This window comes from Castor canadensis, chromosome 2 (assembly GCF_047511655.1).
Source record: "Castor canadensis chromosome 2, mCasCan1.hap1v2, whole genome shotgun sequence".
Taxonomy (NCBI): domain Eukaryota; kingdom Metazoa; phylum Chordata; class Mammalia; order Rodentia; family Castoridae; genus Castor; species Castor canadensis.
Window position 1 is genome coordinate 5,423,330 of NC_133387.1, and position 24,410 is coordinate 5,447,739.

The 24,410-nt window shown below is 37.2% G+C and overlaps 1 protein-coding gene across 18 annotated transcripts in view; it reads left to right on the forward strand.

Moving 5' to 3' along the window:
* Kmt2c (lysine methyltransferase 2C) overlaps positions 1-24,410 on the forward strand; it is a 244,796-nt gene that overhangs the window by 131,830 nt on the left and 88,556 nt on the right. For 13 of the 18 annotated variants that reach the window (XM_074060240.1, XM_074060265.1, XM_074060255.1 and 10 more), the window contains 6 exons: positions 9,427-9,596; positions 10,041-10,192; positions 11,500-11,598; positions 12,440-12,517; positions 13,288-14,003; positions 22,900-23,019. In XM_074060240.1, coding sequence (XP_073916341.1) covers positions 9,427-9,596; positions 10,041-10,192; positions 11,500-11,598; positions 12,440-12,517; positions 13,288-14,003; positions 22,900-23,019 — 1,335 coding nt within the window. The remainder of the gene's footprint in view (positions 1-9,426; positions 9,597-10,040; positions 10,193-11,499; positions 11,599-12,439; positions 12,518-13,287; positions 14,004-22,899; positions 23,020-24,410) is intronic. The other 5 variants (XM_074060258.1, XM_074060262.1, XM_074060325.1 and 2 more) reach the window with 2 other exon arrangements.

A 24,410-nucleotide genomic window follows, 5' to 3' on the forward strand; every position in this document is an offset into this window, starting at 1 on the left:
CAAGTTGTTTTCCAATATACAGAAGTTCCTCATTCCAGTTTACCAATATGCTGTTTGCAGTTTACCTGTTCACAGTAAAAAGATGTAAAAAGATCTTGCTTGCTGTACGGGGTTCTCTGCTCTAAGGATTATGACACTGACTCTTGGGGGTGCAGAGTCCTGTGTCTTCCAGGCACGTGATTCTTACTTCCATGATTTTACTACGTTCATGTTTGACACCACTTGGGACTAACATAGTAATAAATAACAATGCTAAATGCAGACTTCTGCTTTGCAATACCGTTGAAGGCCAGTTAAAATTTCTATTTTTAGATTAACATTTTTTTCTCTTTCCTCCCCACTACCCCACTTTTTGGGGGGGCAAGGTCTTCCCCCCAAAAAGAGTGCTGGCTTGGCACTCATGATCTTCCATTCTTTTCAGCCTCTTGAGTGCTGGGATTACAGGCATGTGCCACCACACCTGGCTTTAGATTAGCATTTCTATGAAACATTTCAAATTCTAGCAAACAGCTCTCCCAAATCTATGATCTCCCTGCAGTCTCACATTCTTGCCTATTGGCACAGAAATGTGCTCCTGGTTTTCTACTCCAGGCCTACGTCTCTGCCATGATTTAGGCTGTGGCATTCAGAGGAGGCTGGAGGTAGAGTGGGATGGTAGAGTTTGACATCTGGATTTAGAGGCATGGAGCTGCTGTCAGAGTTAGGTTTCTGTGGTGCTGGGGTCATGTGGCTGGTGATGGTGCCAGCACCAGTGCCCTGCAGACCTGAAGGGTCTGGAAAGGAGGCTTGTTGCGGTACCCTAGGCAGGGCCTCTCTGGGCTTCATTTGCCCTCTTTAGAACTTCCTTTAACATGCTTTTCAAATGTAGTTTCAAGCAAGTCCCAGAAGAAGAAAGGGTGGGAGGAGACACTGGCTTTGCAGTACCCGGAACTGGAAGCAACCTTCCAGTGTTCTAGGGCTGTCCTCAGTGAGTTCTGTTAGGCAGTAGCCTGAGTGGTGGGGATTTGAGTGGAAGGGCTGTCTCACCTGGGGAGCATGGAGTCTGTGTTTAACTGTGCTCAGGTGTGGCTGCCTGGGAGTTGGAGCCTGCAAGCTGAAGAAGACCTACTTTTCTAGTTCCCATTCCTTTCCTGGCTGAATTAGAGCTGGTTGTGTGTTCTCCTGATAAGCTGGCTAAGGATAAAACCCTACTGTTTGACACATTGGTATATTTATTTTACCTTCACTTGTGCCTCTTCGTCTTTTTTTGTGGTACTGGATTTTGAACTCAGGGTCTCAGGCTTGCTAGACATATGCTTTACCTTTTGAGCTACTTCACCAGCTCAGTGCCTCTTCTTGCATTTTGACTTTTCTGAACCACAAAGTTGAACTGATAATTCCTTTCATTTCCTAAGGAGAAATATTCAAAACTGCATTTACTTTTGATTATACACCCAAATTTTTTGTACTTCTAACTTTAACTGTGTGTATACCTGACCTATGGCTTTATAGGTTCATCTTTTTTTTTTTTCCTATGGATTGAACCTAGGGCCTAGTGCATAGCTAGGCAAGTGCTCTACCACTCAAGCTATGCCACCAGCCCTTTTGTATTTTATTTTTGAGACAGGGTCTTGCTGACTTTGCCAGGGCTGGCCTAGAATTTGCATTATCTTCAAATAGCTGGGATTACAGTGTCGCTGGGCTTTTTCCTTCCTTTTTATGGTTTTGCTGGCTGATGTTAAGTTATGCCTTAATTGCATTTAATCAGAGAATTGATGTAGGTTTTTTTAACAAATGTTTTGATACTTGAAATAGTAGCTTTAAAAAAGTGTAGCATTTGCGTTTATTTCATTGTTATGTGAAGTCACAGTTGTTGACTATTGATTCAAAACCTTGATTTAATAGAGCTAACTCTGTAGTAATTGAAATGGTTGGCTATTTTAAGGTAAAGTTGTTTTATTTTCCTTTTTAACATTTATGTTTCTTTTACTTCTGCACTGATTTGCAATTTAGCATTTTGCTTTTTGAATACTAGCCGTCATACACATTTGCAATTGAACATCTTGTTTTATGAGTGTCAGGGTCACACATGCTAAAAGTACAAAATTCCTTTTCTTCCAGTCTCAATTGCAAATAAAGTATTCCTTCTTTCTGTTTTCTCTTTTTGATTTGATTAAATTAACCTAGATCATTTTTTTTTCATTTCAATTAAAAAAAATCTTGTCAGTCGTTGTGAGGCACGCCTACAGTCCTAGCATTCAGAAGGGTAAGGCAGGAGAACACTAGCTTGAGGTCACCCTGGGCTACAACATTCTTTTTTTGTTTTGACTCTTGGTTAACGTCTTTTAAAAAAGAATTGCCACTTTTCTGAAATTCTACATATCAGAAAGATGACCGTCAAGATTACTACAAGAAATTTATACTACAGAAACATTTTCCCAGAGTTTTCTGATTTGTAGTACCATAAAGAAAAATACTACTGTTTTAAAATTTTCTTACTTCATTGTAATTCTTTTTTTTCCCCCCCTGCCTGGAAGCTTGTGATCTTTTTTGTTAATTCTTTGGCTTTGCCTCCAGGATCTATCTGATCATGGTTCTACACTGATTAGTTTTGCCTCGAACATGATGGTCACTGCAAGTCTCTGGTCAGGTCCATTTAAAGGTCTGGAGAAATGTTGTTTGTTTTGTTTTTAAAATGCCTACTTTATCTGCTTTTTAAAATTTAGTTTATTTATGTTCTCTTTAATATCTAGTAACAACTGAATAATTTTTGTTTCCTGCTCTTAATTCATTATCTTCTTTGGTAAGGTTTTCGTTATCTTGGAAAATTTCTATAGAATTCTGGAAGCCTTTCTCAGCTTGTTCTTTGACTTGCCTTTGGTTCTAGACTTGCTGATTTGCTGTCTGTGACCATTCTCTTTCAGAGTGATAGAATATATGTACATATAGCAATGTTGAGAATATCATTGGATACTGTTCTGTGGAGATGGTGTATATTGTGTGTAGTGGTGAAGTGCTTAGGCTATAGAGTTAAAATTCTGGCTTTTTCAGTTGCTAAATGATCTTTGTCAAGTTATTGCAGAGTAGTATTGTATTATAAGTCAGTGTAGAGTGCTCAGAGTGTTTACCTCACAGGCATGTTGGATTTAATAAAATGAGGTCTATAAAGTAAGTGAGCATCCAGTAACTGTCATGGAGTTTTCATAGGAAGGTTTATCATCTGAGCCCTGTTCTTGCATGGTTCTCTGTTAACATGGTCATCATCTGCTCACATATTTAACATTGGAGGCTTTACTGTATGTGGCTTCACTGAGGTGGAGGCTGGAGATACTGGGCCAAGTACATGTGCCCTTTAGGGATTGCCAGTCAATGGGCTGCTCCTTAGTGGGCCAGAGCAGGGGCCATCCTCTGGATCATTGCTGTATACCATCATTGTCAGATCAGTTCCTTTTCCCTGTTTCTCTGTCAAGGATGTCTGTTTATTATATTACGCATTTTTATGAAAAGTTTCTATTTGAGAATACTTTTAAAAGTTGAAAAACAAAAAAATAATACCCATATACCATTCACCTAGATTCAGCTATTGATAACATTAAAAAAAATTGTGAATGCCCTTTTTCCTTCTGAGTGAATGGTAGAACCTATGCTCTGCCATTTATTTGATTGTTGTTTTTTTTTTCTACTGCTCAGCTACATTCTCAGTTCCCCCAGCCATCTGAGAGTAAGTAAATAAGCAATACCCTATTTACTTTTAAATAGTTCAGTGTATACTTCCTAATAATAGGATATTCTTATATGACCATCATACCATTGTCAGCATTGTAAGTTTATATCAGTATAGTATTTTCATCAAATCCACTCTCTGTATTTTAATTTTGTCACTTGATTTAATGTTCCATATAGAATTTCTGCTTCCTAAGTAGGTTCCCAGAAATAGTTTAGGGCTAGGTATTCCATTTAGTTGTGTATCTCCTTTCATCTAGAAAATTTCCTGAAATCTTACCTTTTTGACATTGTAATTTGTAAAGAACAGAGTTCTTCCCTGCATACCTGTTTTTTTTTAAACCCCCAGATCGAACTTTCCTCATTTTGTGTGATATCCCATCCTAGTTACGTTGAGTTCTGTGTCATTGCTGGAGTACTTCAGTGTCCTCAGGGCATCACAGCTGGATGCCCAGATGCTTACTCCTCAAGAGGGAACACCGTAGGATGTTGTCACTTTCTCTGGCTTTCCTCCTCCTTTGTTTCTACTAAAGCAGTAGGAAAGGAGGCACTTTGGGAGCATGGGAGTATCTTGCTCCTCCTCCAGATTTACAGCCACGTTTTAGAAACCATTGCCGGGCGCCATTTTGATGTGTTGGATGATTGTTTTCCCACTGCAGCTCTCCTTCCACATTTACTCGTTGGCCCTCTACATTCTGTTGTTAGCAAGAATCGTCTCTTCTTCTACATGTTAACATTTTTTATTACTGAGATTAACTCATGAATTCCTATTTTAAGAATACATTACTCATTTTTGTGCTCAAATTGTCTCATATTTGCCATCAGTTGGTCCATCAAGCTGTCTCCTATGTCTTTCTATCGTGCCCTCACTGTTTGAACACATCATCACTTTTTGCTATAACAAGATATCCTAAGGTCATCTTAAACCTCTCCTTCTCCAGTCCTGGAATCAATCTACTTTTCAATAAGCAGCCCACCTGGGGGTGAATGTTAGGTATGCTTATTGCTCCTCAAGGATATTGTTTCCTTCTCTTCCAGCAGAGTGAACTAGGAAATACACGCGTGTATATATACTACAATACACCGTTAGGTACATAAGTATTCATGTACTTGTGCATATATGTAATTTAGAAATAATGAATTTATGACAGTACCTCCAGTTCTGATCTTTTCTCTCTCTAGTTCTTTGTCTTCTCCTTCTCTTGCATGTCTTTTCTTCTATAGTAAGAATCCTGGGTCCACTAGCAGAAATGCTTTCATTTACTCAATCCAGTAAGCAAATCTATTTCATTTTATTCTGAGTGATACGATTTATTTCCCTTTCTTTTCTTTTTAAAATACATAGGACATTAACTTACTTTTCAAAAGCCAAAGTTGTATAAAATGTTGTATATTGAGACTTGTCCTTCCTTCCTTTCTATCACTTTTACCCTATTTCCCCCAACTTCTTGTAAGTAAGTTCATCATTTCTAGGTTTATCCTACATTTGATTTCTCTTATTTTCCCTTTCTTGCACTGAAAATGGCGCATATGTACTATGTATACTTTTTTGCATATTTCTTTCTTCATGTAATTAAATCTGGGAATTACTTCATATCAGCTCATTGAGATATTTTTTTTCCTTTTAATCTGGAAATTGTATCAGTTCTTAGATTTTGGGTTTTTTTTTTTTGGTGGTACTGGGGCTTGAACTCAGGGCCTTCACCTTGAGCCACTTTACCAGCCCTTTTTTGTGAAGGTTTTTCTCAAGACAGGATCTGGCAAACTATTTGCCCAGGTTGGCTTCAAACTGTAATCTTCCTGATTTCTGCCTCCTGAGTAGCTAGGATTGCAGGTGAGAGCCTCCAGTGCCCAGCTTCATAGAGATTTTTTTAAACATTTGCGCAGCACGCCATTGTGTGTCTCTGCTATAGTTTATTTGCCCAGTGTCCGATGCTTGGATATTTAGGTGTTTTACAGTATTTTACATGACTGATGATCCTGCATTGTGTAACTGTGCATATGTGTATTGAGTTCTTGGGAAAATCTATTTGGTGCATGCATGTTTAGTTTTGACTTGTGGTTTCTTTTGCCAGCGGGGCGTTTTGTTCAGCATTTGAATGCCTCCCATACTATGGATGCAAAGTGGTTTCTCAATGGAGTTTTAATTTTCGTTTCCCTTTTGAATGAAGTTGATTTTTTTTTCTTGTTTTCATCTTTTTGTGAGTTCTCTTTGTGTTTGTAGGTCACTAAAGATTTTGTTGCTTTCCTACCCAAAGTGTTCTTTATAAATTAGGATATACAGCCTACACCTGTCTGTGTTACATGATGTAAATATTTTTCTTCATTTGTCTGTTTGTCTTTGGACTTTGTTTATTTTTATGTAATCACATACTTCTGGGTTTTTTTTTTTTTTTTTTTTTTTTGGTGGAGGGTGGAGGGTTGTGGGGTTTGAACCCAGGGCCTTGGGTTTCCTTGGCAAGCATTCTGCCACTTCAGCCATGCCCTGAGCCCTTTTTGCTTTTAGGGTACTTTTTAGATAGGGTCTTGATCTCTCTTCCCCTCTCCTCCCCTCCCCTTTTCTCCTCCCTCTCTCCTTCTCTTTCTTTCCTTCTCTTTTCCTTTCTCTTCCTTTCCTCCCCTCCACTCTTTGTTTCTTTTGCTCTTTATTTATTTTTTTTGCTTATGGCCTCCTGCCTAGGTGGGACCACAGGTACATACCACCATGCCCAGTTTATTAATTGAGATGTGATCTTGTTGACTCTTTGCCCAGGTTGGTTTCTAGCTGTGATCTTCCTGAATTCTGCCTCCAGAGTGGCTGGGATTAAAGGCATGAGCCATACACCTGGCTACTTCTGTATTTTTGAGTAATAATGAGAATAATTATGAGGAATTAATTTTTTTTTCACTGTTTAAATAGTTGGATCTCTAATCAATTTGGAAATGGTGCTTGTGTTTAGTGTATCCTTTTCTTGTTGGTTCTTCAGTTTTCCCAAACCAGTCATTAAAAAAAAAAAAAAGACTGTCTTATTCTAGGCACCTGTGGCTCATGCCTATAATCCTATATGCCTATAGCTGCTCTGGAGGCAGATAGGGAGTATCAATGTTAGAGGCCAGCATGGGGAAAAAAGTTAGGGAAACCCCATCTCAATCAATAAAAGCTGGTATGGAGGCACAACACCTGTCATTTCAGTGATGGGGAAAACATAAACAGGAGCATAGTCTGGGCTGGTTGGGCAAAAAGTGAGATCTTATTCCCAAAAATAACTAAAGCAAAAAGATCTAGGGGCATGGCTGAATTGATGGAGTACATGCCTAGCAAGCTCAAGGCTCTGAGTTCAAATCCCCAGTCCCATCCCTCTTTCCTTCCCATCCCCCCCCCCCCGAAAAAAAGAAAGAAAGAAAGAAAAAGTCTACCTTTGTCCTTTTAACTCAAGATTCCACACTTGAATAGGGAATTAAATTTTCATCCCATTGGTTTGACTATTCACATACCAGTACCATACTGTTTAAAATTCAGAGAATTCATACATCTAGTAATATTGGGTCCCTGTCAGTTTTTCCTTTCACAGGTATGTATGTGTGTGTGTATAAATATATATATCTATATATGCATATATAAATATATTTGTAAACACATCTATATATATATATATATATACATATACACACAAGCATATTTTGGCGGTACTAGGGCTTGAACTCAGGCGCTCTACCGGGGTGAGCCACTGTACCAACCCTTCACTTTTTTTTTTTTTAAGCTGTTCTGTTCTTATACATATATATTTTTAAGATCAGGGTTGGAGGCCAGCATGAACAAAAAAGTTAGTGAAGCCTGTCTCAGTGGCTCATACCTGTAATTGTACTACTTTGGAGGTAGACATTGGGAGGATTGTGGTTTGAAGCCAGCCAGGGCAAAAAATTCTGAAGACCTTCATCTCTATCAGTACAAGCAGGGCATAGTGACATGTGCCTGTCATCACAGCTATACAGGACGTGTAAATAGGAGGATGGCAATTCAGGCTGAGCTTAAGAATAAATGCATGACCCTATCTCAAAAATAACCAAAGCAAAAAGGGACGCAGACATGGCTTTGGTGGTAGAGAGCCTGTCTAGCAAGCACAAGGCCCTGAGTTCAAACCCCATGACTTGTGTGTCCTTCCCTCCCCTCGCAAGTTAAAAAAAAAAATCCAGAAAACTAGTGAGACCCAAAGAACAAGCCAGGTGTGGACAGTTTATATCCTGCTGCGTTGTTGAATTCTTTTTATTTAATTTATGATAAATTCTTTGGTATTTTTCAAGTATGCTACCTTGTCATTTTCAGATAGAATTTTATTATTTTTTTCCTTAATCTTATGCCTCTTGTTTTGATATATACTTTGGCCCTAGAACCATGATAAATAGTAGAAGGGGTTGTAGACACCAATACTTTGTTCTGGGTCTTAGTAAGACATCCTCTTGGGCCCCTGTTAAATAAGATTTTGCTTTTACAATTGATGTGTGTTTATTAAGGAACTATCCATCCATTTTTATTTTCTGAAGAATATTTATTAGGAAGGGATTTTGATTTTTTCCAAAGACTTTAATATCTAAATAGTGAAGCAGTCTTACATTTCTTTTATATATCCCAGTTGGACATAGTTTGTTTTCTTAATGTGGTATTGAAGTGTGTTTAATAATATTTTATTTAGGATTTTTACATCAGTAAGTTTATCCATTTTAAATCTATACGACTAACAGATCTGTAGTTACTGCTAGCTTCTGTTTTTGAGTATTTGTATCATTGGTTTCAAGGGTAAAGTTCCTTCTTATTGGTGTTTTAGATTGGAAAGTTGGGATGAATAATTTGGGCCTGACGGTTTATTTGCTTGTGCCTGAGATCTGGTTTTTTTTTGGGGGGGGGTAGTGATACTAGGATTTGAATTAAGGGCCTTAATGCTTGCTAGGCAGGCACTTTACCACTTGAGCCACTCTTCTAGCCCTGTTTTGTGTTAGGTATTTTTAAGATAGGATCTCAGGAATATTTCCCTGGGGCTGGCTTCTTCAACACTTGATCCTCCTGATCTCTGCCTCCTGAGTAGCTAGGATCACAGGAGTGAACTACTAGTGCTCTTGTGCCCAGGATTTTAAGGCTGGCTAGATCACAGGCTCAGAAAAGGTTTTGGCTAGTTTTTAGCTGGTCTTGTACTTCAGAATCAGTTGCATTTTGTTGGGGCAGGACCACTCTATTTTGAAAATATGAGGAACTATCTTTGAATTTTGACGTAGAGTGATTGTTTTCACTTTCAAATTGTCTGGAATGGGTCATGCAATTTTGTCATAAGCGTTCTTGTTTTTAGTTCTGTCTAGAAGCAAATGCAATGTTTATGACAGGATCATCTTTTTCTCTTCAATAGTGGGTTGAGTGGCCTTTTTCTACCAAAGTCACTTCCTTATTCTGGAATATGTTTCATTTTTGAAGTTTGGCTTGCTATATTTTTGGTATCTTTCTTCCACATTTATGTCTTCATGGATATCCCCAGTCCCTGTTTAAAATTTCCTGGAAGTTTTAGTGAAGATTTTGTGAGTGCAGACATCATTCAAGACATTTCCTTTTACAAAAGCATGTACTCTAAATTGATAAGAAAACTAAAGCTTAATATATAATCTGCAAATGTTTTGTTGATTTCAAAAGGGTTTACATAAGAACTCCAATTGCAAATGTATAACAAACTGTTTTTGTTTTTATTTTTTCCTGGTGTTTAGAATTGCAGAATATGTGTGGAGTGTGGCACACGATCTAGTTCTCAATGGCACCACAATTGCCTGATATGTGACACGTGCTACCAACAGCAGGATAACTTATGTCCTTTCTGTGGAAAGTGCTACCATCCAGAATTGCAGGAAGACATGCTGCATTGCAACATATGTAAGAGGTAAGAAGAAAGCTATTGATCTATTTGACGTTTACTCTACTGAAGGTCTTTACACTTCTGAGCCTGTATCATTCTAGCAAACCCTTTCCTACTGGACGTTCTTATAGATGGAATTAAATTATGTTTTTATACATCTGAAATGCATAAGGAAATGAATGGGCAAAAAGATAAGTCCAAACAAGAAATGAGCACTCAGAGTGACAAGTGATGATTTTCACAGAAGAGGAGATGGTTTAAAAATGTGGAAGTCAAAATATGTCAACTCCATTCTAATGGCATCACAAATGCCAGTCTTTTTGCAAACCTTTTTCAGGTGCCAGCCCATAAAACTATTTCTCTCTCCTCTTTAACCCTTCTCAGATCCAGTTTTTAACCTTCCCTTTCCCTAGATACCACTTTGACTTTAAATTAGAAGTTTTTATTTAAATATACTTATCACTGCAGATGGGTTCACTTAGAATGTGACAAACCAACAGATCATGAACTGGACTCTCAGCTTAAAGAAGAGTATATCTGCTTGTATTGTAAACACGTAGGAGCTGGGATGGATCCCTTACAGCCAGGCGAGGAAGTGAGAATGGCTGAACTCACTACAGGTAAACTTTTTTTTTTCCCCCATAACATAACAGCCAGTCACCACCATATTACTTTACTCATAATAAGGGAATCTTTTTGCCAAATCCTATCTATTCTCACTTTCTCAAACTTACTTTTTTCCCCCACAGGGACATACTATGTAGCCTAGGCTAGCCTCGAACTTGTGATCTTCCTGCTCAGCCTCCTGATTTCAGGTGTGTGCCAACATGCCCAGCTTTTAGTTTCTCACTCTTTATGTATGTCTGCTGTCTTGGCTGTCTCTGAATCTGATAACTGAAACAACACCTTGCTTCTTCTTGTCCTGTTCTTGAATTCCAAGTCTAGTGTGCTTTCCTTCAGCTGTTCACTAAGCTAATAGTTCCTTAGCTGTGGCCATGTGACCTAGTTTGTTCTTCATAATTTGATTATCTTACTCTGAACAGATTTAATAACAAGATTCTTAAGAGGTTAAAAAATAGACCTGCTCACCAAAATGTTTTTTATTTTTATCAATATGATTGGAAACCTTTATCAAGGTCGTATTTTATCATCTACAAGGGGTTTAGGTAGGAGCATCTTATTACTAACAGTTCATTCCAGGATGCTATTGCCATTAATATACAGTAGTGAGATAGCCCTTTAAAGTAAGAAAATTCTTCTGGGTATGGTGGCCCAAGCCTACAAACCTAGTCACTCAGGGGGTGGAGACTGGAGGATCATGTTTGAGGCCAGACTGGGCAAAAAAGGAAAAAGTTTTCAAGATCCCATCTCGACCAGTAGCTGGATATGGTGGTGCATGTCTGTCATCTCAGCTACATGGGAAAGCAAAAATAAGATCATGGCCCCAGACCCACTCCCGTATAAAGGGAGACCTTTAGCTTGGGGGCATGGCCCCCAGTGGCTAGAGTGCCAGCCTAGCAAGCACGAGGCCTGGAACTCACACCGCAGTACTGTCCTCTCCCCCTCCCCCAAGTAAATAAGTAAGTAAATAAATACATACAGTTAAAAAACATCAATTATCTTTATACAAACCTTTTTTTTTTTTGTGGTGCTGGGTTTGAATCCAAGGCCTTGTTTATCACTGACCTAGATCCCAGACTGTAAAGTATGTTTTTAATTGACATATAAATAATTAACTTTCAATGCATTGTAATTTTTGTTTTAAAAATGTAAATATGTATTCCAGTCAAAACAAAATATCTTAAGAAAAACTTGTGCATTGCTGGTGATAGTTTACTCTCAATTGACTAAGATTATAATTGTTGGCTTAGTTAACAAAACAGAAAAACTCATCATCAAGCTAAAGAATGAATTATTTTCTGTTAAGATTACAACAATGAAATGGAAGTTGAAGGACCTGAAGATAAAGTGGTATTTCTGGAGCGAGCAGTTGACAAAGATGGCACACCTGGAGTTGTTCCAGATGGTAAGAGTGTTTGTGATGACGGCTGTACCCTACTCGTGAAGAAATTGTAGACAGTGAATTTGTGAGTGTCCGCTAAACTTGAACGCTCAAAGTCACTTAGTGAATTGTTTACAGAGGAGCATTTTAGAAAAATAATCTGAGGCTTAGGACAAAGTGCATTTTATGTTTGTAGTTCATCTGTAATCTAGTTTTAATCATAAGTATGCACTTTAAGGATCAAGTGATTTTCATTAAAAATTTTTTTCTTTCGTTCTTGTAATTGTTAACTGGAGCTGTTACTGATTGTGAGGTATTTCATGCTGAGATAATGAAAAATTTATCGTTATCAGGTCATCTCAGCAGTCCTCATGAAGATTATTTCAGTGACATTTCAATTAAGCTTTTGCATTGTTGATAATAGCTCCTACTGAACTTGGGGATCTGGAATTAGCCAGATTTCATGTCGTGTGGAAATGGCTTATTAAATAATAGGCTTGCTTGAAAGTCTTTGTGTTGTTTGAGATGTTGTATGTTAAGTTACATAGTTTGAGTGTATACATGACAAGCCTTGTAGTTTTTGAAATTTGTTAAGTTTACCTTTAACAACTTTTTAAATGTTATGTTTCATAAAGATGTAAAGGGAAGAGAAGTAAGAAAGTTACAGTAGATCTTATCACAGTACATATACAGATTCCTAAGTTCATCTTTGCATGCTACATGCTAAAAAATAGTATGTTTTCTGTTTACGTTGGACACTGGCATTTCATAGTAAGATAAAGCTCTTACTGAAATTATTGCTGAGGGAGCAGTGTTAGAGAATATTTGGCTCCTTGCTGGAGGTTCCATAATATGTTATTCGTAGCAGTTCAAGTCCACACTGAAGAGCAACAAAAGAGTAATCCACCAGGAAGTCTTGACACAGATGATCTTCTTATTTCTGGTAAGCAATATATTCATACTGCGTAATTAGGTTGAATTATAAGATAATTGTCCATTAAATTAATTTTTCAAGTACATTAGCCCAAAGACTTTTTGCAGTTGCTGCGGAGCAAATTAGAGTAACTAAATATTTCAGTTAAGCTTTTCTTTTCTTGAAAAGAATTGACAATGGCTGGGTGCAGTGGCTCAGGTTTATAATCCTAGCTACTGGGGTGGCAGAGAATAAGGAAGACTGAGATTTCAGACCAGCCTGGACACAAAGTTCATGAGTCCCTTTCTCAGCCAATAAAACTTGTGTGTGGTGGTGTGTGCCTGTCATCCTAACTAACCATCAAATGTAAATTGAAGGATCATGGTCCAGGCGGTCCTGGACCCTATTCAGAAATGTGAGACCCTATTCCAAAAATAACTAAAGCAAAGTGTGCTGGGGGTGGGCCTCAAGTGGTAGATATGACTTTAATCCTTTCATAAGTGCTTAAATTATCAAATGTCATGTATGTATAATAGAATTAGTAATTAAATCTCTTGATGTTTTTTTAAATCAGAAATTACCATAAATTCTAAGGATCTTATTAAACCTGTATATTTAGAAGGTGTGAATTGATTCTAATCCAAAGCCTTTGTGTATTTTGGCTTTTATTAACTTAATAATTGCCTATCTTAATGAATACCTTCTGATACAACATAGTTTAGTCAAATACATTATGCCTATTGTTTAGACATTTTGAAATTCCTGTGTACACTAACATAACAAACATTCTGAATTTGTAGAATCATCCCACAATAAAATGGATCCTGAATTGGAAAATGAGATTTCTCATGAAATTGGTAGTGAAAAAATGGAAATTTCTTCTAAAATGATGACTATTTGTGAAGCTCAAAATGAAGACAAAATGGAAGTGATGGAAAACCTTGAAGTCCTTACACACCCGATCATTGTGCAGCACGAGAAATTGCAGTTGTTAGAGGAAACTAAATTGGTGGTATCCAAAGAAGAACTAAGTCCTCCAAAATCCACCATGGAATCTGTCACGGTTCCACCAAAAGCCTTAGTGTCCCAAAGTGTGGAAAGTACTTCTTTAGGTTCTAAAGAACAGTTGGTTGTAGAAAGGGCACAAAAAGAAATGGAACAGAAAGAAAATTCAGAGTTGTCTACTGGGTTGATAGACTTTGAAAGGACTTCTACAGTTGAGGATTGTGTGAAAGACGATCCATGTGAGAGAGACAAATCTACAAAATTACCATCTGAAGCAGATTCATCACTTTCTTCATTAGCAGGCATAAGCAAGGCAAGCATGTCTTCCTCTCCAGCACTTCCTTCAGACTTGCCTTCACATGACATGCTGCATGGCTGCCCTTCAGCCCTCAACTCTTCTGCTGGAAACATTATGCCAACAACTTACGTCTCAGTCACTCCAAAAATTGGCATGGGTAAACCAGCTATTACCAAAAGAAAATTTTCTCCTGGTAGACCCCGATCCAAGCAGGTAGGGTGATACTCGTGATGTTGACAGGAACGATGTTGGAGCAATTATGTAAATAAGGAAGTGTACATATGGCTTTGGTTTGGAGGGCAACTCTTGGAGTCTGCAGGTAGAACACAGATGTCATGTTGACTGTTAATGACGAATGTAATTTACTAAACCTAAAGTGATCTTATTTGGAATTTCAAGTTAGGTGGTACATAAAAATGTGATCTATTTGATTATAGTTTCTAATAGAAGGCACTTAAAATTTTTGTTCTGTGCCACAGTGATCATAGAGCTTTTAAAAAAATAGTAAAGTTTTGTGTATATAGTAACTTTCCCTGTAATATATCCATTGATGTTATCCAGTATGTATTTTTTTAACTACATATAAGCATCAAGATGTTTGAAGGGAATTTTTTTTATGCTGTGTTTGTCCATCTGTCTCTCCCTTACTCTCTCTCCTTTCCCCTGTCTCCACATGCACATATATATGTACACACACACAAATTGTAAACTCTTGTGGATGTTTTTTTTCCCATTTAGGACTACTTTCAAGAGTTTTATGGAAAAATCTTAGAACTGTATTGCTGTTCTTCAAAAAGGGAACTCCTCTTAGCTGTTTTTTTCTTTGTAAGTGCTGGGAATCGAACCCAGGGCCTTGCACATGCTAGGTAATTATTCTGCCATTGAGCTGTATCCACAGCCCTTAGTTTTTGAGATAGTCTCAACTATGTAGCTCAGACTGGCCTTGAACTTAAGGTCCTCCTGCTTTAGCCTGCCAAATGCTAGGATTACAGGTGTTGACCACTGCTCTCAGCATCTTACTGTTTTTAAGTAGTGTGGATTCTACCTTGTAGGGATAAGTTCTAGTTCATTTTAAGTGTGACTACACATCAAAATGAAGATTTTGTGGTTATGAATATTTATTCTACACAGTTGCTACTTTCTGAAGTATTTTTAAAATGGTTAGCTATCAAACATTAGAGAAATATTTAGTCATAATATGGAGTTTTAAGTCTCATGATTTAAATTGTTGCCAGTAATTATAGTTTGACTTCATAGAAATAATATGTTACTCTTGATCAACTAATTTTAGAATGGTTAAGCTGTTTTAAAAAAAATCTAACTTTATTTTAATGTGAAAATTAGTTTCCTCAAAATAAATCCCAGATAATATTTATTACTAGAGGTAAGACACATCAAAGGCAAAATGTCGCACTGGGTTACCCACTGCTTTCTAGCAAAGATGTGTGTGAACTAAACACTTTTTATGTGTGCTTCTTGCCTAAGCATTTCCCTTGACATTTACTTCTGTTCTGCCAAAAGATTTTTCTTCTCAAACCAGTTCTCTTCCTCCATAAGTCTTTTTGTTGTTGTTAAAAATAGTCACAAGTAGTTGACTTGGAAAAAACTTTAGCAATAGAAGTTTGAATCTTAAATTTACTTTTAGTTCAGACATTTACATACCTGATTTTTTTGTTCGTTTTTTTGTGGGGACTGTGTCTCACTATCCTGCTTAGGCTGGCCTCAAACTTCTGGGCTCAAGTGATTCTTCTGCCTCAGTTTCCCAAATAGCTGGGGTTATAGATGCATGTTACCATGTCTACCTGTATCGTAAACTTTTCTGTTTAATTTTACTGGTATATTTCCTTATTTGCAGACTTCTGTTCCAACTGAGAAACCAGATTCAATACATTAGGACGATTTTTTTTTTCTCCTGTTGACTTATGTTCCAATATATTGTATATGCATTTTTGTTTGTTTTTTTTTTGGTTCATCCCATCCTGATATTTGTTATTGCTTCTGCTATGTTGCTTTTCAGTTCCCAAATCTGGTATGATTCTACTTTCTCATTTATATGCCATGATCTCATTGCTACTTTTATCATTTGTAGGCCGTGTTTTCCCTCCCTTTAACATTTTGTTTGTGGTGTTTGTTTTCTTGCCTGGTACTGGGGTTTGAGCCCAGGTGGTTGTGGTAAGTGCTCTTCCTCTTGAGCCATGCCCCTAGCTCCCTTCAGCTTTTATCTTCTAATCTTGGTTTTAGATAGCAAAACAATCCTGACTTGGTGCTAGTGACTTGTTAACACAGTTCTGTTGTTGTGGAGAGTATGAAGTGAACAGGACAAGATGGCTTGTCCATTGCTGAGGCACATATAGGGGAGTACCTGTCAATATGTTGGAAATATTAGGCTCCATTATTTTGTTACGTGAATTTCTTTGATGCCAGGCATTTCTGTGTTACACTTCTTTTCTTTTCCTGTTTTTTTTTTTTTGCACTATTTATTTCTCCTCTTCTCCCCCCCATCTCCCCTTTTTCTGTGGTACTAGGGCTTGAACTCAGGGCCTCACATTGCTAGGCAGGTGCTCTACCACTTGAGCCACTCTTCCAGCCCTTCAGTGTTACATTTCTGGTTTAATTTAGTGTTTTGTTTATAAATTCTTGGCAGTAGGTATTGGCTAAAAATTGAAGTAGATTTTCACAGCAGTGATTGTGATAGAAACTGGTTTCTAGGTATTTTTTGATTGTCAGTATAACTAGCATTCTATATTTTGTTGATTATCAACAGTTTTTTATCTTTACCAATGTGTTCAATATCATCCAAAGATTGAGAAATTTTATTTCTTAAGTCCTATTTCATAGTGATTGGATCTTAATAACTTTTTACTAACATACGAACTTTCATTGATATCAAAATTAAATGAACATTTCAATTAGAAACAAAGGAAATCTGAAAGATTTAAAGTTTGATATGATAGCTAGTGATCAAACTGTTGATATTATCTTGAGTTATAAATTAGTAGAAGGGTAAGCCAGTGCTGTCCTATTATACATGCAGACATGCACATATCTTAAGAATGCCACATGTGTACAATTAAAAATTTTATATTAGTCATTATGAAAAAATAAACAGGTGAAACAAATTGTAAAATATGTATTTAACTTAATTTAGTTAAAATATTTCAGCTTTTACTCTGCAAAAATGAATGAAACACTTTGTATGCCTTTTTTATTTTACTATTATATTTGATTTGGTTTTTTGTTTTGTTTTTGTTTTGAAACAGTTTTGCTATGTAGCCCAGGCTGGACTTAAACTTGAGATGCTCTGCCTCACCTTCCCTGAGTGCTGGGATTATAGACTTTTTGACCTCCCCCACCCCCTACCCCTTTTGGTGGTACTGGAGTTTGAATTTAGGGCCTGAAGTTTAGTAGGCAGGTGTTCTACCCACTTTAGCCACATACCCAGCCTTGTTAAGCTTTTACATCCCTTTTATATGCTGGCTTGTGATTCATACTTAAAACACTTCTCAGTTTGGACCAGCTACATTAGAAGTGCTCAGTAACGATACGTAACTAGTGACTACTATTGCAAGGTGCCAGGCAGAACATTTTGAGATAATGAAAACTTGGGAAATTGAAAGAAATGCCAGTTAAATTTAAGATTGCTAAGCTAAGAATATTGCTATTTGTTTATTTATTATTTGATGGTACTCAGGCCTCACCCTTGCAAGGTAGTGTTGCTCGAGCCACACCTCTTGCCCCTTTCCTCTGGTTATTTTGGATATAAGGGTCTCACTTTTTGCCCAGACTGATAGTCCTTCTATTTTAGGTTTCTGGCATTGCTGGGATGACAGGCATGTGTCAACACATCCAGCTTTGGGTTGAGATGGGGTCTCTTTAACTTTTTGCTGGGGCTGGTATTGAACTGAAATCAACCTCCTGATCTTATCCTCCCAAGTAGCTAGGATTATAGGTGTGAGTCACTGCACCAGGCTCAGGACCCATTTTGACACCAGTTACTACTAAACTATTTATTGTAGCAATACATCACTCTGTATTTTCAGCATATATCATTATCAATGTATAACCTATACATAATCCAGTAGAGGGGATTTCTGATTCTGATATGTCTGGAGGCAGAAAATATAATCTTTATCTTCTTTATGTGGATTATAAAATGCAGTGTGGATACCTGCAGTGATTTCCACATACATTCTAATTTAAATATAACGCTGCCCTTAAAAAATGTGACTTTTTAGAAGTGTTTTGTATTGTTTATACCAGTTTTTGCTAAAATTAGTTGATATTTGGAAAGATTGATTAATAAAATCAGCATGAAAATTTTCATAATGCGTTTGCTTAGATTGAAGCCTTAGCCTCCCACAGCCATCTGTGTGACACTTAGCAAGTTAACTTGTGAAACTGCCTTAACTTAGCCATGAAAAGACAACACGTGGTTTTTGTTAGAACTTAATGATAACCTATCTAAAGCACTTGACTTGTGGCAGATGCCACTATTTACTTACTGAATTGTAGACTAATTCAGGTAATAGTCTGTGAAAATGGAGTTGAGAAGGTATGACAATCATGTATTATATGTAGCCTGGAATGGTGGCCCTAGAACAAACAGATTGGCTAATAGCAATTTGTCCTGAAACATACCAGTTGAAATAACTGCAGGCCTTGGCTCATGTGAAACACTGGGCACAGTAAATGTGATCTGTAGTAGATTCCCCCAATTCAAACCCCGGAATGGTGGCACAGGTTTTAGAGCTAGCAAGCAGCCCATTGTGTACAGGATGTGTGACGTGCTGCAGTAGAGGAAGCCTCAGGGTAACTGTGACAAAGCAAGAGAGGGTTCCAGGGAAAACACAGTGCTGGCTTCCAGGCTTGGCCATGTGCTCCAGAGGTTAAGACAGCCTTTGTTGCTCAGTTGTCACGTGGGAGCTTGTTAGGTAGACGCAGGCTTCACCTGAATTTGAGTTAAATGGTTAAGACAAGCCCCACACAGGTTAAAGTCCATCAATCGCCATTCCAAATCAAGAGGAAGCCACAGTTTTAAACGTGCAGAAAAAGTACCCAGCCCTTTGGAATGCCAATCTGAAGACAGAAGAGAAGGCAGATTTAGAAGTACCGGACTTTCTTTTTGCCCATACTGATGTTTCTAAAACCATTGCCCAAACTGCTGCTAGTACTAACCACTTTATATTCTAAAATTATTGAAGGCTTGGTTATGGATATAACATTTCTTTATGTAAAAAGAATTCTGTAAGTCATTAAAATGAGGTGTTTCCATGTCACTCCAGTGTATACATGAGAGAGTGAATGTATTTACTGAAAAGACAAATGATAAACTCCTAGTTTCCCTAACTAGTTGTCTTTCTTTCTGCTCTGTTTCATTGTTTTCACTTTCCCTAAATTGGACTTGTTTAATAACAACCTTGGTCTTGCTAGGAGGGACTCTACCAACTTGAGCCACGCCCCCAGCCCTTGATTTAGGATTTGACAGTGTGAAGTTGCCTCAGACTCTACAACTTCTCTGGCTGCTCTTAAAACCAAAAGCATTCGCTTGGGTTATCATTCTGATATTGATTATATTTAACACCCAGCAATAGGATTTGACATTTAATAGAAGTCCTTCACCTGGCATTTTTGTTCCAGTTTTCCTACCCTGCAGCCCTGTAATACCTGTATGACGTACTGGTTGATAAACTTAACCGTAGAAAGTGGCCTCAAAGAGAAAGAATGTTAATTCTAACTTTAAACAGTTTAGGGGGTTAACCATTCTTTAGATCCATTTCAGTCCTTGTCAGACAGATAGTAGTATTTAAAATTTCTGTAGGATTTGAAAGCAAGTTGGTTCTTCCTAGCGCTCTCAATAATTTTCAGCCTCCTGGATACATTTTGCACTTTTTTTGCTCTTAATTCCATTTGAAGATTGTTTAAGAGTAGCAGTGCTTTGGATGTTTTGGTTAGATGAATTTTTTTTTAATAGGGGAGGAAATACAAGATTATAGACTGTAACTGGTGGTTTAGTGTATTTCATATTTCATAGCACAGTGCTGTGAATTCCTTCATCATACATGTGTGCAAAAAAGATAATAGATCCTTAGGAAGAAAATAGTGCTCAAGAGCCACCAAACACAGGACTTAACATAATAGAAAACAAAATTGGTGTGGCCTGTCGTGCTGTAGTCCAGTGGCAAGTAATGACAGAGTAGCAAGCTGCAACAGGTGAAGCACATCTTTTCTGAGTGGTTTATGTCAGTGCTTTTTGATCAAAGCTGGGATCCAAGGGGTAATTTATAACTGAACTTTGATAATTACAACTGTATTTCAGTTTAAAGGTTTAAAGAATATATTAGTAATTTCTTTGTCAAAATATCTACATACAATCTTAGCTTTTCTTAAGTTTCTGTAAAATTATACATAATCTATCATCAGTGTTTTATAATAATATTATTAAAATTCATGATATAATTATCCCAGATTTTAGTATATAAATTCTTCATTGCAGCTGAGTAGTTTCCTAATTATCCCTGAAATGGCACCCAAACATTTTTGATCTATACTGTCCTTCATTTGGTTCATCTGTGTTATATGAAATACAAATACTTTTTGATATGCGATACAATTTTGGCATAAAAGCTAACTTTTAAATTATAATGAATAATAAGTCATCACCAGAAAATTATTCATAAAAATTCAATATTTTTATCTTGGAGTTTGACTTTTTAATGGTATATTTTGGGAACTGTCTACTGATAACAACATTGGAAAAGATCTACCAAAAGGAATTTAAGATACGTACTAGCTAAGATCCCCAAAGAAAAGCCCATGGAACTGTCGAGAGAACTAAACTTAGACTTTTTTGTCTCTCCCTTCTATCCCATATAAATTGGTAATGCAATTAGAGGATGTTGCAGATGTTCTAAGGGAGATGGCGGCTCACTTGCAGTGCTAAGTAAAGGCCTCACCTGAACGGTCAGAAGCAGCCAGCCATTTTTCAGAGGACTCAGAATTGTCCCAGTGAGGGGTTCTCAAGAACCTGGCATTTTTGAAGGATACCAAGGAAGTTGGGAAGAGAAGATGGACTGGCAGGGAGGTCGAGGGTTGTGAGTGGAGAGAGGCAGTGAGAAAAGGTTTGTATTTGAGGAGCAGTCAAGGTTCAAAATAGGATAGTGACTTGCTGGATGAATTGACATTTCTCCCAAGTTTCTCTGGACTCTGGCAGGAAAGATGCAGAATGTCCAATAGCTGAAAATCCAGTGTATGGTTGCAGTAGGTGGGTTGAGGGATGATAGCAGCCAGGACTGGACTGCTGGATGTGAATGCACAGGAGTAGGCTGCACAGGGCTGGAGATAAGTTCTTGATTTATTGATAATTTGGATTGAACAGGTGGCAGAGAGAGGAACAAAGGACAGAGGAGCGTGACTAGATAGGATTTTTTAGAATAGGAAAGGCTAGATGAAAACAGTTATGAGGGAGATTTTTTCCCCTGTGGTACTGGGGTTTGAACTCAGGGTCTTATGCTTGCTAGGCAGGTGTTCACCACTTCAGATACTCTTCCTGACATTTTTGCTTTAGTTAGACAGAGGTCTTCTTATAGACTCTCATAGGAATGGGATGACAGGCACAAGCTACTTCGCCCTGCTTATAGGGTGTCTTGATAACTCTTTTCTGGGATTGGCCTCTAACCTTGATCCTCCTGATCGCTGCCTCCTGAGTAGCTGGGATTAGAGCAGTGAGCCACTGTGCTTGGCCTTTGGGAGAGATTTTAGATGTAATAAACTTAAGAGGTTTTGTGTGACAAGCTGGAAATACTAAGAAGGAATTGAGATGTCAGAACAGGCTAGAAATGTAAATATGGGAGACAACTCCCAGGAGGTCCTTTAAGGCCTTCATTGTGGACACACTACTGTTTAGGATCTGGGCTTTTGTCTGGTTAAACTCTAGGGATTCAGGAGTCGGTGTATTCTGGAAAGGCATTGGGGGACTGGGCTTAACGTCTGTGTGTCTTGAGTTTATGAATTAAAAGTGACACCAGTTTCTCTCTGGTGTGATTTTTTTTTTCCCCCTACATACTGTTATTTCATTGACTCCCCTCAGTGGGAGGTATTTTTATGTTATTAATAGGATTCTTACAAATTTGATGATTCTGTAGAAATCTGGTAAGTACTGTATATCTTAAGTTTTGGTCATTTAATTGGTGAAATATTAACATGTATTCTTGAATTACCTAATTCAAACTAGGTTCTTTGTTGTTTGACATTTGTTTTTATGTTTTTCTTTAAAGTGTTACCTTTGTGGAGTTAACATTTTTCTTTATGCTCCTTGGCATCTTCATCAGATTACTTCAGATTGCTGGACGTAGTTATTTGGAAGTGAAATGCCTTGACTCTAAGTATTTAAATGACATACTGTTTCCTGTGTAGTTAATAGGTGCTTGAGGCATTTTAATTTACAAATTTAGGACAATTTGCTTTAACATTTCTTCACTTGTCAAGTTAGTCCCTTGGATATAATTTCTATGAAATGTTTATTCCCCTAAATCAAAGTCAAAACAAAAACCTACTATTGGGTCACTCCAGGAAGTGTAACTAAACACTTAAGATTAAAATGGTATTTGCATTTTAATGTTATAAGCCAGCCTTCCACATTTTTAAAGTGATCCCTCTTTATTGATCACTCATGTTTTGGATTGCATTTTCTTAGTGTTGTGGTTTGGTTATTCAGAAGGTTAAAGCTTTTAAGGTCATCTTGTTTTCCTTTTCTGTACAGTTACATTATTAGAAGAAGATAATCCCTGGTTTCCTCTACTGTTAATTATTAAAGTGTGATTGTCTTATATTTGGTGCTGTCATTGTAATTGGTGAGTCAGTGTTGATGTCATCTATTTTAGTGAAGTGAAACTTCCTCCAGAATGAAGTTATCATGTAAATCATAGCTGTAAACCCGTAAGCATGAAGCCACTATAAGGGATAAGCTTACTTGCTCTGTATTGAAGCAATTTGTCCTAAATTTCCATACGTTTGCATTTGTTTTTGCTGTTCTAAAATTCTTTAGTTGCTGGCTTTGATCTTTTATGTTGCTGAGTTTTATACATCTATTTTCTCACCTGCCATATCCTAGGGGGCTTGGAGTACCCATAATACAGTGAACCCACCTTCCTGGTCCCCAGACATTTCAGAAAGTCGGGAAATTTTTAAACCCAGGCAGCTTCCTGGCAGTGCCATTTGGAGCATCAAAGTGGTAAATAAAATTGCACTTACATTCATGTATCAGTTCTTTCTGGTTTGTTTTGTCCTGTTGGATGTTAAAAATTAAACCTTTCTTTTCTAGACTCAGCTTCCAGAGCCACTTTTTGATCTGAAAATTTTAGTGTAAAGAAATAAGGCTTGCATTTAAAGATCTGGATGAGGGGAAGTTAAATTGTAATTCTGCAAGTGTAAATTTTTCACACCTTTTTTCATGGTCAGTTGTTTTGTTGTCATTACCAGTGTTTCTATGAGAGGGAAAACCTTATTACACAGGCCAAAATATAATTAGAGACTTGCTCACTCATGATGTAAAATTTTGTTACTTAGGAAGGAAAAAGAAAAACTCCATTCTATTACGTGTAGGTGGAGGAGAATTACCATAATTTTAGAAGATCTCATTGTTGGTGTTCACCTCAAAATTGTAGAGCTTGTTTTCCCTGTCATTTGTGGATGATTCTCCTAGTCCTTGAAGAAAGTTAATTAGTCTGATACATTTAGAACGGTGAAATTTAATTTGAAAAAGTATTGATTACCTTGAAAGTTAAAATGCTTTATTGACTAGAGAAGGTAATTTTTACCCATCTTCTGTATTTAATATAATTCTAGAATAAGGCTGTTTAGATTAGTCAAGGATTTCGAAGGAGTTCTAGATTATACTTTGTGTTTTCTATTATAATTGGAAGAATTCTTTTAGCCCACCCAGATACCATCCAATAGTTACATAATGAAGTATAACTATTTGTTTTTTGAGTATAAAAGGTGACACATTTGACATTTGTGTGATAAATATCACCAGTATTTACTTACTTTTAATGCATTATAAGATGTTAAAGAAAATAGATTATTATTGATTTTAAATTATTGCTTTAACTTCAAAAAACCTTTCATACTCATAAAACAAAAACCTGTCCAATGCTTCATCCATGTCTATTCAAAGCTGAGGCTCCTCTCCAGGGACTAAAGGAGACCTAAAGGGACCTAAAGGAGAGCAGGATCAGAAGATAAGGAGAGGCAGTTTCAGAGCTGAAAGGTGGCTGTATGTGTTTGCCAAAAACCAAAGGAAAAAAACAGAGTCCTCCTTCCCATTTGTTCTGGTGTTTCTTGTTTTATTCTTACAATATAACTAAAAGTTTTTGCCTTGGAAACTATTCTGCTAAATAAGGTATTACTTCAGCATATCAAACCTTGATAAGTGACATCAGTTGAAGATATGATATATTATCCAATGTTTTAGGGGAACAAAGATCAAAAAGAATTTTCCTGATAAGTAATTTTAAGTATACATATATATCTCTGTGGGTAGAGGGCAAGTTTATGTTTTTGTTTTTTCAGGAAGTAATGCATAAATCTGAGTATAATCAAGTAAAGAGAAAAGAATCCCAA